Source organism: Crotalus tigris, unplaced genomic scaffold (assembly GCF_016545835.1).
Source record: "Crotalus tigris isolate CLP2741 ecotype Arizona unplaced genomic scaffold, ASM1654583v1 scf7180000017632.1879674, whole genome shotgun sequence".
Classification (NCBI taxonomy): Eukaryota; Metazoa; Chordata; class Lepidosauria; order Squamata; family Viperidae; genus Crotalus; species Crotalus tigris.
This window is the reverse complement of record NW_024096526.1, coordinates 1,173,318-1,192,296: the sequence shown is the minus strand read 5'-3', so window position 1 is coordinate 1,192,296 and position 18,979 is coordinate 1,173,318. Positions and strand designations below refer to the sequence as shown.

General features: G+C 39.6%; 1 protein-coding gene across 2 annotated transcripts in view; it reads right to left on the bottom strand.

Moving 5' to 3' along the window:
* Positions 1–5,388: 5,388 nt before the first annotated feature.
* DTX2 (deltex E3 ubiquitin ligase 2) overlaps positions 5,389–18,979 on the bottom strand; it is a 33,259-nt gene continuing 19,668 nt past the window's right edge. The window contains exons 5-10 of one of the 2 annotated variants that reach the window (XM_039334639.1): positions 16,513–16,644; positions 11,963–12,033; positions 9,667–9,825; positions 8,460–8,621; positions 7,509–7,598; positions 5,389–7,080 (exon numbers count right to left, since the gene is read on the bottom strand). In XM_039334639.1, coding sequence (XP_039190573.1) covers positions 6,856–7,080; positions 7,509–7,598; positions 8,460–8,621; positions 9,667–9,825; positions 11,963–12,033; positions 16,513–16,644 — 839 coding nt within the window. In that variant the 3' untranslated portion in view covers positions 5,389–6,855. The remainder of the gene's footprint in view (positions 7,081–7,508; positions 7,599–8,459; positions 8,622–9,666; positions 9,826–11,962; positions 12,034–16,512; positions 16,645–18,979) is intronic. The other variant, XM_039334640.1, reaches the window with a different exon arrangement.

The window sequence follows — 18,979 nt, the reverse complement described above, 5'->3', positions numbered from 1 at the left end:
TGAGCACATCTGGAAAAGGGTGGCCTACCACCTTCTCCAAGTAATTTGTTTCACGGCTGAACTGCTCTTACGATTAAGAAGTGAGTTAACTGAGTTTGATTGAACATGCTTGGGATAAACACATGTTCAGCATCCAACAAAAATTAAAAATATGAACATAAAATAAAAATTAATAAAATATAAAATAATTAAAAATAATGAATAAATAAATTAAAAACAAAACAAAAAAACAATAAACTCAAAGGGCAGATTCAGTGGACTACTAGACCTATCTCTGTCAGTTTTCTGTTTCTTAAAAAGTGTTTCCCCAATATTTGCGTGCAATACAGGTAGTCCTCGACTTACAACCACAACTGAGCCCAAAGTTTCTGTTGTTAAGTGAGACATTTGTTAAGTGGATTTTGCCCCATTTTATGAGCTTTCTTGCCACTATTGTTGTGAATCACTGCAGGTGATAAGTTAGAAACCCGGTTGTTAAGTGAATCTGGATTCCTCATTGACTTTGCTTGTCAAGGTTGCAAATGGTGATCACATGACCCTGGGACACAGCAACAGTCATAAATATGAATCAGTTGCCCAGCTTCTGAATTTGATCCCATCATCATGGGAATGCTGCAAAGATTGTAACTGTGAAAAACGGCCATGAGTCATATTTTCAGTACTGTTGTAACTTTGAACGATCACTAACTAAATGAACTGTTTTAAGTGGAGAGCTGCCTATTATTCCATATACTACATTTTCAAATGATTAAGAACAGATCTTGACTTTCTATGCAATGTTTTTTTCATGGTTATAGGGGTCAACTTCTATTTATTTGCATACTGTAGCTTTTCCTTTCTAGTTTCCTGATAATTCTTACTGCCTTTCTTCAACTTGCTCCAATTTTGCTGAATCCTTTTTCATGTATGGTTGTTCATGTCTTTCTCCCTCTCTGCTTTTGTCTGCCTTTCTCCACATTTTTAGCTGGCTAACAATTTTAGATGTTTCCTGAGGTTTAATCATTAACAATTAAACTATTTTTTTTCTAGATGAACTGAAGGGCGTGTTTGCTTGCTCTGATTTGGATATAAGGATTGACCAGGCACATGCAAACTAAACACATGAAACTTTTAGAGACCGAGTGCCCAAACTGCAACCCAAAACCTACTTATTTGTCACTGGGTGCCAGGTGGGTGTGGCCCACTGGGTGGGCGTGACTGTGGTGGTCATGGCAGACCGGGTCGGTATGGCCAAGGTGGGCATGATCACCTTGATGTTGCATGTGGGGGCAGGGTTGGGGGAGATCCAGGGGGTCTCTGGCAGGTGGGGCGATGGGCAGGAGGCTTGTCCTGCGGGGTGAGGCAAGGCAAAGTGAGGCAGGGCGGGGGTGCCATTGTCACAGGGCAAGATGAGGTAGGGGCTGGGGCGACTGCTGCCTGATGCCATTGGCCCCCGCACACAGAGGCCAGCGAGCGCATGGGTGCTGGGATGCATCAGGCCATGTGGGACCTCAGCGAGTTAGCGGTCAGCTGGTTGAAGAGGGACAGTTGCCATCTCCGGGGCATGGCACACGTGCCCACAGAGAGGGCTCTGAGTGCCGCCTCTGGCACATGTGCCATAGGTTCGCCACCACTGGTTTACTAACTTAAATTTAGTAACAAGGCAAGCAAGTTGTGTGAACATAACTACCAGTATAATGTGTGTTTGTGATTTTCTGAATTTGCTTAGATTCAAACATGGGACAATTTGGACAAGTGTGACTACACAAATTTAACTCCATTGATCACCTCGCTCCATCTCATAACACTTGTTCCAAAAGTTCCTACGAGGAAGGAAGACTGAAGCACTGAAACCAGCCTTACGAACTAGCTGGGATGGAGACAAAATAAAGGGCCAACTTGTAATACATACCTGAAATCAAAAGCACAATGGAATTTGAAACATGCAATGTCAGCTATCCAGCTCCGGGTCGATCAATGAAGCAAGAATCAAACAGAGTTGAATAAGGAATGCTATTGCAAGAATTAGAAGTAAATTATAGAAATAATGAGAATGTTCCAGCCTCTCTTAAAAGTGAGTTCATTAAGATGGAATCTCTTTGAACATTTCAAATTGCTTTTTCCAAGCCTTTTGGCAGCTATTTCTGAGGTAAACTCTCCCATCAGTTGGTTGAAGCTTCTTCACTTCTGAACTGAAGAAGCTTCTTGGATGAGAAGCGAAATGTCTTCAAAGAAAAAACAAAGACACTCCACTTGACCTGGATGACTGAGAATCTCCATAGACATTTAGTAGCCCTTACTTTTCCGACTCTTTTTTTTACATTTTTTTTTTAGGTGGGGAACAGTCATTTTTATGGCCAACGTTTTCACATAGGCATTTTGTCTGCCTATTATACACTCAACATTCTTACATAGCACAGGCAATCCTCATTTAGTGACTCCCTCATTTAATGATCGTTCAGTTATGACAGTGAAAAAGTCATGACCAATTGTTGCATTTATGAATGTTACAGGTCTATAAAGCAAAGGAAAGCTGAAGTTTAAGATTATCAATATCACAATTTTATTTCAGCTTTCCTTTGTGTTACAGATCTGTGAAATTTGTAAATGTGAGGGCTGGTTGCAAAGTTACTTTTTCATCAACACTGTAACTATGAACGGTTGCTAAATGAGGCGGTTGCTAGATAAGGACTATCTATATATTATGACTAATGAGAACAAAATAAAGGTTTTCTAAATCTGAGGATAGTTGCTTAATCCAACATCTGACCAGTCTGTTATTTCCAGAAACCCTCAAGTGTGTGTATGTATGTATCCAGAATCCCTATCCAGTCTTCAAACCGGGACCATCATTCTCTTATCAATTCTCCTCTCCTGGATTAAGTTCCATTTGCTTCCTTGCCTGTAGAAGTCACTCATGGTGCTCATTTACTAGTGGATGATTTAGTTCTATGTAGAGGCAAATAAGTTTATGGATCTTAATCCAGGAGTGAAGAATTGACAGGGAATTATGGGATTGGATGCGCCAATGTGCAAATTGTGAAAAGGATGGAAGCGGCGGCCAATGAAAGACTTGCTTAGCCCATTGTTCTCTTCCCACGTTTATCAACAGGAAGCTTCCTACATTTTAGTAATTTTAGCTAAAATAAAAGACATATGGCCTGAATCTTAAGACAAGGTTTTGAAGTGATGTATGGAACTAAGTTGTCGAGAAGCGGCAGCTATGGTAGTGTGTGGTTACTAGAGTATTATGATAAAGGAAGTCCAGTTGCCATCATTCAACTTTCAGACAACTTTTAACTGGATGACAGAGAATCTTCATTGAGATATTGCCACTTACTTTGAGGAAGCCTCTTGACTCTTGAGATATATATCTTAGACTTAGATACATGCAGATGCTGCTTATTTTTGATGTGTTACAATTGAAGTGATTTTCTTTTCCATCTTTCTTGACCATTCTAATTCAACCAGGATATCATATCCTAAGTATTCGTTTTATATATATAAGCCATTTTAAGTTTGTACATTGTACTTTATGTGAGCTTGCTTGTTCTCCACTTTAAAATGAATTTTTCTCATTTTCTTATTTTTATTTAAGTTAATCTCCCCTCCCCACCTCCTTAGCAAAATATGAGTTTCCATTGATAGAATAACTGACAAAAGCACCAGGAGAGAAAAGTGGAAACCAAATCAAATCCAGAGACTTTGCCAAAAAGTTGCTCATCTCTAAACTTATTCCCAAATGCAAACTTGGCACTGGGATATATGTTCCAAGAGGAAGACAATTTCCAGGAATGAGAATTGCTGAAAGTAGAAAATCCACCCAGAATTCTCTCCCATGCAGAAAGCAGGATTCTTTATTTTTGAATGTAAATGTCTTGCAGGACTGATTTCCCATGTATGACTCTTTACTTCACTCTAATGGTCAGCTCTGGTAAAACAGCCTTCTTGTTTCAATTCCTAATTGTAGGGGTTTTCAAACTTGGCCCTTTTATGACATGTGGACTTCAACTCCCAGAATTCCTCAACCAGTGTACCTGCTGAAGAATTCTGGGAGTTGAAGTCCACAAGTCATAAAAGAGCCAAGTTTGAAGACTCCTGCCTAATTGTATGTACCACACCCATTTTAGAAATTCCACCATTCCAAATTTTTGTAATTTACCTAGGATAGTTAGGTCAATTTACCCCTCCCTTGTTTTTGACATATTTTAAATGTATTTACTTATTCTTTTAAACAGGGCTTTTTTTGTTATAGAACGCCTGGAACGGAATTCCGACACCTGTTTTGGATGGAACCTTGTAGGGTAGGCAAAGCAGGTTGTATGACATGTGTGAATTCCGGCACTTTTTTTTTTTTTATAACAGAAAAAGCACTGCTTTTAAATATAAATTAAGAAAATCAGGAAGGTGCTTATTCTTATAGGACAGTGATGGGAAACCTTTTAGAGACTGCCCAAAAACTGGCCCCGCCCCTGCTCCACCCCCACTCTGCCCTCACCCCACCTGCCCGCAGGGCCACTCACTGCCTCCAGGGCCCGCCACAGATCGCCAAGCAGTGCCATAGCAGCCATGCCCTCTGCCCCGCAGCATTAACTGTCACACTTACAACTGTTGCAGCACTCCTGTAGTTATTTGATCAAAATTCAGGTGCTTGGTAACTGGCATGTAATTACTGTGCCTCATGAGGGTCTTGCCATCTGAGATCTTCCCAGAGGGGCTCCAATGGGCAGTCAATAGGGGAAGTCGGGTGTGTGATTTATTTAATGACTGTTGCAAAAAAGTTGCAACGTTTGATGCAACTCACCTACTGACTGCATTGTTTAATAATTGAAGTCAAGGAGCACTTGTATCACCCTATAACAGTGATGGCGAACCTTTTAGAGACCGAGTGCCCAAACTGCAACCCAAAACCCACTTATGCATTGTTGGGTGCCGGGTGGGTGTGGCCCATTGGGTGGGCATGGCTGCAGTGATAACAGCAGACTGGGTGGGACTAAAAAGTTCAATCAATCCATTTCAACTTTGCAAGATCTTTTTTCCCCGTGAGAAGTTGAAATTGACTGATTGATTGAACCTTTTGTGTACAGGGCGGCGGAGGCCTAAAGCAAAAAGGTTTTATAAAACCCAGCTGAAGGCCTAGGACTGGGGCGATGGCACACCTGCCCACAGAGAGGGCTCTGAGTGCCGCCTCTGGCACCCATGTCATAGGTTTGCCACCATTGCCCTATAACTATGGGCTATAATTCTGTAATTATACTAGTACATAATATGGCACTAATCTCTACGTTCAGATTTCTGAGAATCTTAATTTTCCAGAAACTTTTCCTTTTAGGAAAAAGTTTCTCCTGGTTACATCTGTGTCAAAATACTTACAAAAAACAAACAAACAAACAAACAACACAGCTGAAATCCCAAATGAAACTGTATAAAATGTATTTCAGGACTCTGCTTCAATCTTTACTTCAGTCCATGATGAACTAAATAAGCAGCAATGGATTATGCAAAATATAGAGTTATCCAATATGAAGAATTTATGCAACTTACAGAATCCAGTTTTTACTGATATAGTTAAAAAAATTAGTTCTCCAATTACATAAAGCAGAATTATTTCAGGGTTTTAGTCTTAAAGATGTAGCAAGCAGCCCTAAATTTAAGCATATACCCAACTGTGATCTTGCTAGATGACTCTGCACACTGCACACAAGATCTGTAAAATGGGAATACTGAAAGGTTATTTTACAGGGCCTGGATATAACAAAAAAGTAGCTGATACTGAAAAATTCTGGAATTCTGGGCAATGCCTCAGAAGTTAGCAATGTTCTCAAGTGCGGGTCACTGCTATATAGTTGTATATGGTATCAGTGCTAAAGAACAACAAAAAGAAAAATCATCACAAATTTAAAAGTTTACCAAACTATATGAAATTCACAAAATTTCAGGAGAGAATGCCCAATAGTTTGTATGAGTAGAAGGCTCATGTGGCTGCGTTTATATATTTTGAATTAATTTTTGAATGTTATTTGGGGAATCGTAGATACCATCTGCAAAACACTTGGTTTATGCAATTCCTTACATAAAACTGACAATTCTCCCTATTGGTCTTCCAAACTGATATTTTTGGGTGGGATTAAGTCTAAGTCAAACCCAATTCTTCCTGGCCACATCCAAGTAGTTTCGTTGGTAGCAGAACAGAAATGATCTTCTCAGATTTTTTTAAAAAAACTTCGCAGACCAGCTTGCAGACCTGAGACTTCATCCCAGCCTCTTATACAAGAAGAATCAGGTCCAACCTTACTCAGCTTTCTTTTAAAATCCAAGCTGCTATGTGCTATCGCCCACTGTGATACTATTTGGAATAGTCATAACTATATTCTATCAAACTTTGACAGCAAATTGTGGAAAGTTGCTATATATCTTCGGATTTTAATGCTGCTTTTGTTGCTAAACAACATGATTTTGTTCAAGCACTGAAGTAGGGAAATCTCATCCCTTTCAAGAGATCTGCCTCAAAGCAGCATCTGATTCTTGATAGAAAGTGAGAAGGAACAAAAGGTAGATTGTGTTCCTTCACTTCCAGTCACTTGGTGTTATCTTCAACTCCCATGCAACCACATATGGAAGAATACAATATGAGGATTAAGCCACCATCCTTTTATGTATTTCATCTAGCACAATATATATATAAAAACCCTCTTCCTCACAGTCATGCTGGGCAATCCCAGAGACTGTGTTATTGCTCAGCAAAAGGGCAAGCAAACATAAGGCAACAGAGGTGGAGATTTGTAGCGGCCACACTCAACCAAGAGGCACCTATAGTCATGGAGAAGACAAACTCCACTTTTGGCTGCAACTCCAGTCCAAGATGGGAGGTTAAACTCATGGACTTAGGCAATCTTCTGTGACCCCTTGAGCTGCCAGTTCAGCCAGCACATTGTCAAGGTAGTTAGGGTCTGGGTAGCCATGGCCCGAGACATTAGAGGTCATCTCTGTCTTGTGGTGGATCTCATTCCACACCACAGTGTTGTTCTCGCCAGTTGTGCTAGATGTTCCTACAGTGAAGATCAAGCGCCTTCTCCACGCCACCTTTAAAAGTTCCAGCACCTAGAGAGAAAAGAAAGAGGCTAACATGAAGCTTCTCACATTCCACAGAAGACTCCAACCTTTTATCTACCCACTTCACTTTGTTGAGATCTAAATTCTACTTCCATTCCATGTGTAAAGTTGGAAGACGTCTCTGAGATCACCATATTGTGCACTCTCTAGGACTTCACCAACTTTTGCTTCTGAAACTCTCCACCTGCTCAATAACTGGCACTATTGTTGAACTGTTCTTATTAAGCTGTTCAATCAGAAGAATTGGATTTAAGCTGAATTTTCAATGGTGAAAAATTTAAAATCTTTTAAAAAATACTAAACAACCATTAATAGTCTTCATTTAATTAAGCTACTGATTGTGCAGAAAAAAGGAGAATTAACTTCACATTCTTTACTGCAACAAGTTAACGATACAGATCTTAGTATCACTGTACCTTTTGTCCCTTCTCGTTATCAGGTAGGTAACAATATCGTGGGAATCCTCTTGCAGTGTATGGCAGCCCTGGGTTGGGATGCTCTGGACCCTGGAAAGATAAAGGCAGAGAACATTTATATATGAAGATCCACTCATTTGTACACACTGGCTTGAAGCACAAAATAGACTTAATTTAGTTGTTGAATTAATCAATGTTCTAGATTCACATAATTTGCTGAATCACACTCTAATAAAAAAATCAGCATCTGCAGAACACATTAAGGTATCAAAAGCAAGCCAAGGTTCAAACTAAACTAGCTCAGCACATTGTACAATAAATGATCAATTATTACTGGTTAAGTTTAGAGTGCAAACCCAGCCATTGGGTACCAACTGTGCTGGTTAAGCTTTACCCTTTTTAGGACCATTGCAAACACCCCAACTATTGGAGAAATATTTCAAACTGATATAAATAAACTGCTCAGAATATAATAAAATTCTTTAAACGTAGCGATGTGCATTTTTTTGTGAGAAATGAAAGAGCAACTCTAGATTTATCTGGAAAAGACTTTTTTGAGAAACAAAACCCCCATTAGGACTCCCAAGTTGCATTTAGCTTCACAGGGGAGCATGTGGAAGAACATTTTTCACTAGTGCTCTGCCCTTTAATGGGAATGCTGTGACCATAGCATTATATACCAGGGATATAATACATAAGATGTGCACCTTATGTGATTTCTAGGGTTATTTTTTCAGGAACAAATTATCATTGCACCTTAGAAGGAAGATTTGCTAAGAAAGGAATCCATCTGTTCATTCTTTCTCATTCCCACCTAGCCAAGTATCTTCCACTTTGAAATGAAGTGGCTCTCCAAGGCCTACACCTACAGCACCATCTTGGCCTTTCTAACTTTGCTTTACCATCAGGCCCCTCTCCTCAGGATAGGTTTAGTACATACAACATACTCACCTGAATGCCTCTGTTGATATAGTATGCAATCTGTATTGACCCACAGTTCTCGTGCCCTGGAAGAGACTCTGAGCGTTTGTAAATATCCATCTTGCCACTGGGTTGTGTGCCTGTCTTCTCACCATAGATGGCCTTACAAGAGGGACACTGTAAGCTGCCATCCTGATAGAATATTATAAAAATGTTATAATGAGTATAAATAAGGGCTGTGAAAAATACAGATTTCTGGAAATCTCTCCCCCTTTTTAAGTTCAGGATTGCATAAAGCTTCCCACTAACTGGACGTCTGCAAAATGTTGGATGCCCTTGGCAACCTATGGCTGTTTCTAATAAGCTACCTTCTTACTTCTTAATCTATAGAGCAAAAGAACTTTTGTCTTGATGAGCCCATTTCATAGACAAGGGGTAGCAAACACCCCATGTGAGCATCCTTGCATCTATTCTTATATAAAATATAAGCATCCATTCCCATTCTAGCTTGCCCATCTATTCAGGGCCCCTACTATAGTTCCTTCTACTTTAAAAGAGAGGCTTACATGACATACACTTTTCTGGTTGATGGATGCTGCTCACAGAATGCTTTCTTCCGTATCAGGTGTACCTGATACTATCTTTAAATCTTTTGCTTTTCATTTTGTCCACTATAGTAATCTGTTGGAACTCTGTGACAGTCTTTTAATGAAGTGGCTTTATTGCACTTTTTTTAAATCATAAAGCCATTATTTAAATTTCTTTTTCATTGCCATGGAATCTATTAGTTGTAGATTCTGAGTCTGCTGAAATGCTTTAGCCCCAAAGCCACAACATGAAGTATTACAAAAAAAATTGGAGAATTATATAATAATAATAATAATAATAATAATAATAATAATAATAATAATAATAATAATAATAATGTTGGAAGGGACCTTGGAGGTCATCAAGTCCAACCCCCTGCTCAGGCAGGAACCCTACACCATTTCAGAAAAATTGTCTAATGCCTGCAGGAGCGCTGGCAGAAGATGTTAGTCCTGGTTGCTTAATGGCCACCAAAATTAAACTTCTATTCATCACATGAGTGTTTCTGGATTCCACTGCTCAATAACCCTACAGGAAGACAGCCAACACTGTTAAGTTTATCATTAAGTGAGGTTGGCTAATGTGGCATCCACACCTAGTGTTCCAAAGCAAGACAAGCAACAGCCAATCCCCTCCTCACTTGTTGTACCTTGTTGCCACTGGTGTACATGGCCAGCACACAAAGTACGTGAAAGGTATGGGCACATTTGGTCAGTCTCCCCACACTTCCAGGTTGGATCATCTTGCTCTCACTGATATCACCGTATCCTGAAGGAGCACCCAATTTTTCCATACAGATAATGCAGTCCTACAAAATAAACAGTTCTTTTATATTTTTGCTTCAGGGGATTGAAAACAACATTATAACAACCAATCATCCCCTTCCAGATAAGGATCTTGTAGAAAATCAGATGTCATTTTGCTCTAGGAGAGAAGAAACATTTAATCTCTTCCCCATGGACTATTTTCCTCCTTTAAATTTTCTCCAGCTGCTTCTTCTCTCCTAGCATTTTAGAACATAGAATAGGGTTGGGAGGGACTTTGGAAGTCTTCTAATCCAACCTGTACATGCGTAAGCAAAAGAATCTCAAATTCTAAGGCAGTGTTTCCCAAACTTGACAATTTTAAGGCATGAGGACTTCAACTCCCAGAATTCCACAGCCAGCGTTGCTGGCTGTGGAATTCTGGGAGTTGAAGTCCACATGCCTTAAAATTGTCAAGTTTGGGAAACACTGTTCTAAGGGAAGGATGCTTCCCTGCTCTTTCTATGTGGACAAATAACATTGTTGGAAAAATTTTGCTGAAAGAACTGTAAAGTTTTCTTGCAAAAGCAGGAATTGGCTGGCCCAGTTGTCACTTAAGGAGTGACATATTGGAGGACTGTTTAAAAACAAACAAACAAAAAATTCCTGGCTCAGGAATTCTGGGAGTTGAAGTCCACAACTCATAAAAGAGCCAAGGTTGCTTACCCTTGCCCTAGGTCCAACTCTACTCCCGATATCATAGGCATAGCTAAGTGGTCTTGCATCCAAAAACCAACGAGGCCTTTTTTCCCTTGTACCTCACACCTTCTTTCCCCCCGCTTCTTTTCCTTCCCTTAATCTCCCATTTGTATTTATCTTTGTATTTTATATATTAAATAAAATTTAATAAAAAGAAAAAACAAAACAAAAAACAAAACCAATGAGGCTCAATTACGATGATCTCTTTGAGATCAACCAAGGGTATTTTAGTATGGCCATCTCCTATGATAGGTGAAGCTTCCCATGTGTCCCACAAGAGATCAAATTTACAGATGAACCTTTTGCAGCAACACCATCTTCCCAAATGCAGTTATGCGTAACTGGCTAGGGGGTGAGAATTAACCTTTATGTAATGTATTCAAAGGCAGCATCACGCATTGATTAAAGACAGGTCACAATTCAGCATGAAGAAAATCCAACAGGAATCACCATATATTATCTGGGTTACACAAAGTACTAAATGTGATTTGTTGTAATCATTTACTGAGCAAGCCAGTCACTAGACTCAGCCCAAATGAAACAAAGCACATTATAGCTTAGCATAATGTATGACCCCTGCTAGCATTGGGAAATATCCTTTGCCCCAAACTGAAAAGGATCCCTATCAGCTGAAACAGAAAATGGTATCAGACTCATAGAGAATTCAGTACAAAACATCCTGAATTTTAGGAGTGTATATAAGTTGTCAAAGCTGCCTTCTGTTTCAAAAGAGTAACCTTCCATGTTAAGCCACAGAAAACTAATGTAGAATGTTCTAGTGAAAACTGAATTTGATTAACATTTAATTCAAAATCTGAACTATTAATATGATTAATTTCTCTTTTTCTGTCGTATTACAATGTGGCTGGAACATTTCAACAATGTTGTAGAGGGTTACAAGGAGGTGGTGGCGCAATGGTTAGAATGCAGTATTCCATGCCTAGTCTGTCTATTACCAGGAGTTCGATCTTGACCAGCTCAAGGTTTACTCAACCGTCAATCCTTCTGAGGTCAGTAAAATGAGGACCCAGATTGTTGGAGGCAAGATGCTAACTCTATAAACTGCTTAGAGTGCTGTTTATAAAGCTGCTATAGATTGTTCACACTGGCATATATGGTCCCAGAAGATCCAATTTCATCAATGATAACTAGCAAAGCCCAATGATAAGATAGAATCATGGTGATTGCCCCATACACAAATGAAGGGGAACACAAGCTTGAACAATATAACACCACCATTGTTGTCAACCAGTAGGGTCAGTGTTGTATTGGTTGAGGATGATGAGAATTACAATCAACACCTGGGGAAGTGTTAAATTGCCAAAGGTTGGCTTTAAGGAAGGTTTCTATGACCCACTCAGCAATGCTCTTTAAGGGAGATGAGTGGTTTAGAAATGTGAAATGTAGATAAATAAACTGCTCATGTGCATCTCTTCCACATACCTCATCAACTGGAGGTGTCTTCAGCTCTTCCAAATACTTCTTCACAACCTCTACCGGCCTGGTCTTGCTATCTGAAGAAAAACAGAGAGAAAGATCCCAGAGGGGAATATCATTCTGCACTAAGGCAGTAGGAGGGAAAAGAGGTGAAGGGGAGCAGCAGGAGGCATAGGCAAGTTAAGATGGCAGGCAAAGAAGAAGAAAGAGATTTTTCCAGAAAATTAATCCAGCACAGTCATTCTTGAATGGCTAATTTGAAAGCAGCCAGTATTTTAATGGTACACAAGTAAGGAATATGGCTATTCCTACTGCTGCAGAGGCAAAGGCATCAAATGGGCAGGAAAAAGAATTAGAAGATCAACTATGGCTGAGGATGTCATTTTACTTTAGGCTAGGGAATTCTGGAAATTGACGTCCATATCTGTTAAAGTTGCTGAGGTGGAGAAACATCGTTCTAGTGTATTATATAGTTTGGAAATAAAATGGAGTTAAACTTTGAAGCTGCTTTTGCCTTTGGAGACTTCAAAATTTAACTCCCATTTTATTTCCATGATGGCTGGGGAATTCTGAGAGTTAAAGTCCATATCTAATGTACAATATTTGGGGTGAAGAGGCTTTGAAAATGTCCTTGCCATGACTTTTCTTTCCTTAATGAAAATCTACAGTCAGAAACCCAGTATTTTTTTCCTCAACTCCTGGAATTTGTGAATTCACAAAAGAGCACTTTCGTACATGTACATCCTATTCATTTCAGAAAATGGTTGAAGTTATTTGTGCAGCTACCCTGGGTCTACAAGTCAAAAGGCAAGGAAGGCATGTAATAGGCAATGGTTTTCTCAACAACAGAGTGATATGAGAAGTCAAGATCCCTCCTTCCAAACACATAAGGGTTATCTGGGCTTGAGGAACTGATCAGGGAGAGCAATTTTGCATATGTGTGTTTGAAATCTACTGAAGAACATCATAGTCATGAAACATCACTAATTTGGAGATGCAAAGTTTTGAGGTGAAAAACATAAAAGATCTTAAAATAAACTTTAGAAAGTGACTAATAGACCCCAGGATGAAACAGAAAACTTTTGGTCCATCTACGTACATCTTATGGTCTACCATTCTGCACTATGTTCTATACGCAATTGTGTCACTGAATACAGGAAGCCAACCTTATGCTGTCACTGGATGGAAGTGATCAACTGGTTTTATTCATTTAAATTTATTGGCTGACTATTCCTGGGATCATAAAAACTTAAAAACCCCATATACAGTGAAAAACATCAATTATGCAAGCTGAGTGCTTGTCCTGTAGGTTTATGCAATTTAAAAGAATTAAAGAATTATAACAGCATAATGATCTCTAAAACATTAAAGTAGCTAAAGTAAAACCCTGTAAGATAATTTTTAAAAATATAAATAGGTTTGTACTCAGTTTTCACTAAACTCACATACAAAGGGGGGAAATGTTCTGTAAAAGATATGACCATGTTCCCTAAGAAAAAAACATTATTAGTGGATGATCCCACCATCCAGTTTAATGCTAACAAGTTAAAATATGTTTTAGATGCCTTTCCAGTTGTTAGAACAGATCTCAACGAAGTAATTTCGCAACACAGTTCTGAGCATTGTGAAAATAAATGCTGTTTTTCTTTCTATGGCTTGTCTGATATTAAATAGTTTAAAACAAATGCTTATCTCTGGCCTTACAGACAGCTAAGAAACTAGGCTTTCTAGATTACCTAAACTAATCGTGCATAGTTTTCGGGGGGGGGGGGGAGGAAGAGTGCAACTGCACCACTTCTTGGAGTGCTCCATAGATCAGGCCATGAATGCTAAAACCAAGAACAACAGTATGTGATAGCAGCAGACCCAGGGAAGTTCAACCATAAGTAGGCTAGAGGGATTCTTTCAAGTGCAAAATGGATCCCAAGCTGTGATTCAGGGACCACTGGTAGCCTGCTTAAGTTTCAAAGGAAGTCCCCAATGTAGGCATATGAAAAAAAACAACAACTGTTAAACGGATGAAAATTCAAGAGATTGCAGAACTGTTACATTCCTACTTGAAATCTTGTGAAAGTTTGGACATTTACATATAAACAATAATTCTGCTCAGTTTTGAGGTCTTCTGGATGCCACGTGGGGCGATTGCATGTATATGTTTTAAGCTGCCTGGAGGCAGACACTGTGCTGCTATCCCCTGGCTGATGTGAAGGTTTTCAGATTTGTCAATTACAACATAGTGGCTTGCATATAAGAAAAAATAAGGATCTGCTGTAAGTATAAACACAGATTAATGGGGATAGAAAAAAACACAATGTACTGTAGTTTTCCACAAACATATTCTTATCCCCCACCAGCTTATTTTCAAAGACCAGAAAATGCCAATATAATTATGACAAAATAGTAGGCTACTGGCCTTGTGCCTATGTGGAAAAATGTTTTAACTAGACACTTCTGTATAAGGAAAGAAGAGGAGAAAGCTAAGGGAACTTGAGAGAGAAAGGAGAGGCAGGAGGCCGCCTTGAGAAGGAAGGGCTGGGAAGGGAAGTTAGCGGCCCCCCTTGTGTCAAAGTAAATTATTATGCAAACAAGCAGAGTTCTATGTCTCTAAATTGGATATCTCATATAACCCATTCAAACAAAATTATTAAAGTTTTAAACTTTTTAGGAACTGGTGATTTGAATAAGGCCCAGAAGATAATACACCTAACCCATTCCCCATTTGTCATGCCACCAACCAGGGAAAAGAGCTAAGAGCTAAGATTAACATCAGTATAACAACTTTAAATTGATTATTTTGGAGAGATGGCAGTATGGCTTTAAAGTAGAGGTCCCAAATTACACTTCTGACCAATAAATCCAGTCCTGCCATAGTGCAGTATTATGTTCAGAAGTTGGTGTTTTCCAAAAATCAGAGACTCACAGGGCCTGTTAGTATCTTTTTTTCCAATGCAGCTTGTTACAGCTGCTTGTATTAACCATTAATATATGTATGGCTATTTAGTTTTAATCTCTCCAAGCAACTCTTCTAACTCTTTCAGTGCTCCTCCTCCCTTTCTCATAAGAGCTAACCAAAAGCATCTGACATACTCACAAGCAGCCATCTTGTTAGCTTCTTCCACTGTTTTCTTGCAACTGGTATTTTGAGGCATTAATATCCCTATTTTAGGGTCAGCATCAAGTATTCAGAGCTGATAGCCCTTGACAGTCCTGATTTCCATGAATTTATGCAATCCCCTAAAGCCACCCAAGTGAGTGGCCATCACTGGATGTTGTGTAAGGAATCCACAGGTTAATTCATGTAGTAAGTAAGAAAGTATATAAATCATATGAAGGTGATTCTACAAAGACTGGTGCAAAATTACTTTTTAAGATTTTAATTAAGAAAAATTACAAACCCTAAAAACATTTTAATACCGGATATAACCAGTATTGATCAAATCTTCAGTTGTCATGTTTCTTCATCAATGCCTTTGATGAACAAACATTGGATGTACAGTTTATCCTTCCTTTTCCCCATTTTTTTAAATCTTTGCCCATTGTTTTTACAATTCTGCTTTAACTGCTTCAAGCTGCAACTGTATGGAAGAGATATACAAATAAATGACATAATTTAATAAAATGCAATGTGAATGCCCGTTAGTAGTCTATCTATACAGGTAGTCCTCGGTCAATGACAGGAACTGGAACTGACATTGCTAAGCGAAACAATCACGTAACAGTGCTGCTTATCAATGGCAATTCCAGCACTCGCAGCTGCCATTGTTAAGCAAGGACAGGGGTAGGCAACCTTGGCTCTTTTATGACTTGTGGACTTCAACTCCCAGAATTCCTGAGCCAGCCATGCTGAGGAGAGACGGAGAGGTTTCCAAGCTGAGCCATGCTGGCTCAGGAATTCTGGGAGTTGAAGTCCACAAGTCATAAAAGAGCCAAGGTTGCCCACCCCTGAGCAAGAATGTCCTGTGGTTGCCATTTGCAACCTCCTGCTGGCTTTCTCATTGATTTGGCTTGTTGGAAGTTGGCAAGAAAGGTTGCAAATGGTGAACCCAGCACCATGAGGCTGTTGTAACAATCAGAACTCCACAGACTAGTTGTAAGTACCACTCGTTCAGTGCCATAACAAGTTTCAACGGTTGCTGAATGAGTGGTTGTTAAGCAAGGACCACCTGTAGTGTTACTACTCCGCCACATCTTCTCCTTACCACATTTCTCCATTTAGTAGGAAAAATTGCCACAGCTGGCTTCTCTACTTGGGTACCTGGGTGGTCTTCTGAACTGCTAAAATGATCGTGCTGACGCTGGAAAATAAGAGCTACAAAGCAGTAGCATATAAAGCAGAATTGTGTCAAAACTCTCGGGCAGCAGGAAAGCCTGGCCTTCGTAGAAAGAGTAACCAAAGGCATTTTCATCGAACTGTTTCTGGGAGAAGTCAGAAAATAAGAAAGAGGAAAATGCAGGGTAGGAAAGAGAAAGAGGAGGCAAAGGTGGCAACAGAAGCAGCAGCAGCAGCAGCAACAACTGAAGAAGACTCCCGCGGAGTCCAAGCAAGTGAGAGCTACCTTTGGTGCCCACGCTCCTCCTTCCCTTAACTGAGCAGAGTTTTTTAGAGGCTCTATGGGCTCGGGCAGGCTGAGGCGCTTGGGTGAGGTGCACAGGAAATCCAGGGACTGACATCAGAAAGGCCATCATGCCTACAAGGGACATGAGACAGTCATGCACAGGGCAGGTAAGGGAAAAGGGGTGGAAAGAAAATTTGCATCATACCATTTGTAAGATTAAAAAGAAACCCGTCACTCTTGATTCGAGAACCTGATTCAATGCTCATTTCAAAAACAAGTGGCAAAGCAAACCCCAAAGGAAAGCAAGCAACACGTTATGGGGCAGAGGTGGTGGGTGGTTTTGAGGTAAAGGAATGCAGACATAATGAAAAGCTTCTTTCTTTCTTTCTTTCTTTCTTTCTTTCTTTCTTTCTTTCTTTCTTTCTTTCTTTCTTTCTTTCTTTCTTTCTTTCTTTCTTTCTTAAATTTGGAAAAGACAAGGACGGGGTGAAGCCACACAAGCAACTGCCTGCTTTTAACTCTTTTCTTTTTGCTTGAGGAAAACAGAAAAACCTCCTATGTTCAATTTAGGATTAAACCTGTTTATAAATACAGTCTTTAGAAACTGCAACAAAATTTGCTTGACTTCAGTAGTGCTGCACTGACAGCACATAAGGCCAAAACTTCTTGCCCTTAAGGTTAGTATACATCATTATACAATAATTATAGTAGGAAGCTTAGTATGCAATATGGAAGAACAAAAACTGTGGACCCACAAATATATATAATAGCCATTTTCATTTCCCCCCTCCCTATGGCATATGCTACTTTCAAACTTTCTGTGACTTCCTATAGCATGCTAAAAATGGCTAGTGCATTTCCCTGTCATTTTGAGCATAGAAATAGATGAGAAACTGCTGTGTAAGCCCAAGTGACATAACATAGTTCTAACAAAATCACATCTAAACTCCTCCAGAAAAGCAGCAACTGACCCTTTAAATCCTGTTCACTGCGACCTTTTCCCTGCCAAAAATTCTCTGCAGATCTCCCTATCACCAAAAGGTTGTCTATTCCTGTGATAAACTATGTGTTTAAACATCGTTGATTGAATTACAACAAACCACAAGCAGACTTTTGGCATATTACATGCTATGTGCAACCAATTCAACACAGAATATCCTTTAACCACAAACAAGCCAGAAATGCAGTAGCAAAGAAACACATAAGGGAGGTTGCAAAACCAAACACCAACCTCCTTTTATGTTTCAGAGATGCAGCTTCATGTATACTTCTGGTGCCTTGTGCTGCCTCATTGCAAATTCATTCATTCAGTTAGTCCAGGGCTCTTTTATGACTTGTGGACTTCAACTCCCAGAATTCCTGAGCCAGCATACGAGTCATAAAAGAGCCAAAGTTGCCTACCCCTGGGTTAGTCAACCAGTCTATCTGTTTGTAACATGCATGCATGTTACTGGATGTTACAGTACAATGAGAAATACACAGATATTTAAGACAGTTCTAAGTTGCTGACATTAAGGCTAATGTGGCTATATGGAAGTGCAGAAAAATCATGGAATTCAGCTATGCTTCCCAGGAATTTCACTTTTCTTTCAAAATTTCTGTTCTCTTTATGGATGTGAAGATACTTAGGAAAGCATCTGGGCAATGTCTACAAGCACTGCAGAAATCTTGAGTGAGAGTTAAGTAAGGTTTCCAAGGGCCTGGGCCAATACTACAACGACCTCAACTGCTCTGTAAATGGGCCTACACATCAAAAATTACCATAGAAGAGAGTGATGGGTAACTGAGAAAATATGCTTTTTGGCAGAATTCAAAAATTGTGCTTTGTTGTAAAAGCAATACCGACTGCTGGTGGAGCTGGAGACGAGTAAAATAAGAGGAAACAATGGTGAAAAGGGGTAAATAAGTAGACTAGACATAGCATCGCTATTTGAGAATGCAGCGGTCTTTATAGTTTTGTGCTCAGAGGTCAACCTTTGTTTTTATAATATTCCTTCATGCAAAAGTAGTACAGCATGCAGAAAGAAACTGAGAAAACTGGGCTAAAATAATTTGAGGTTATATTATAAAAATATTCTAATTCCTTCTTATTCTAAAAACCTATGAGTATGAAAAGCAATTGCTACACAAGTTAATAACAGAACACTCCTATACTTCCAAGTCTCCCTTAAGTCTCTCTTAAATAAATCTCATGACAGGAAGAGGAGCACCAGAGTTACTGTATAGTAGAGCCCGAGATAAAAAGAAAAAAAAGTTTGTCAATCCTTGCCATACAGGATTTGGTCAGATGAAGGCTCCTGCAGACAGAATACTAGGCCTGTTGTGGTAAACCTATGGCACGCGTGCCACAGGTGGCACTCAGAGCCCTCTCTGTGGGCACGCGCCCTGTCGCCCCAGTCCTAGGCCTTCAGCTGGGTTTTATAAAAACTTTTCACTTTAGGCCTCCGCCAACGTGTGCAAAAAAAAA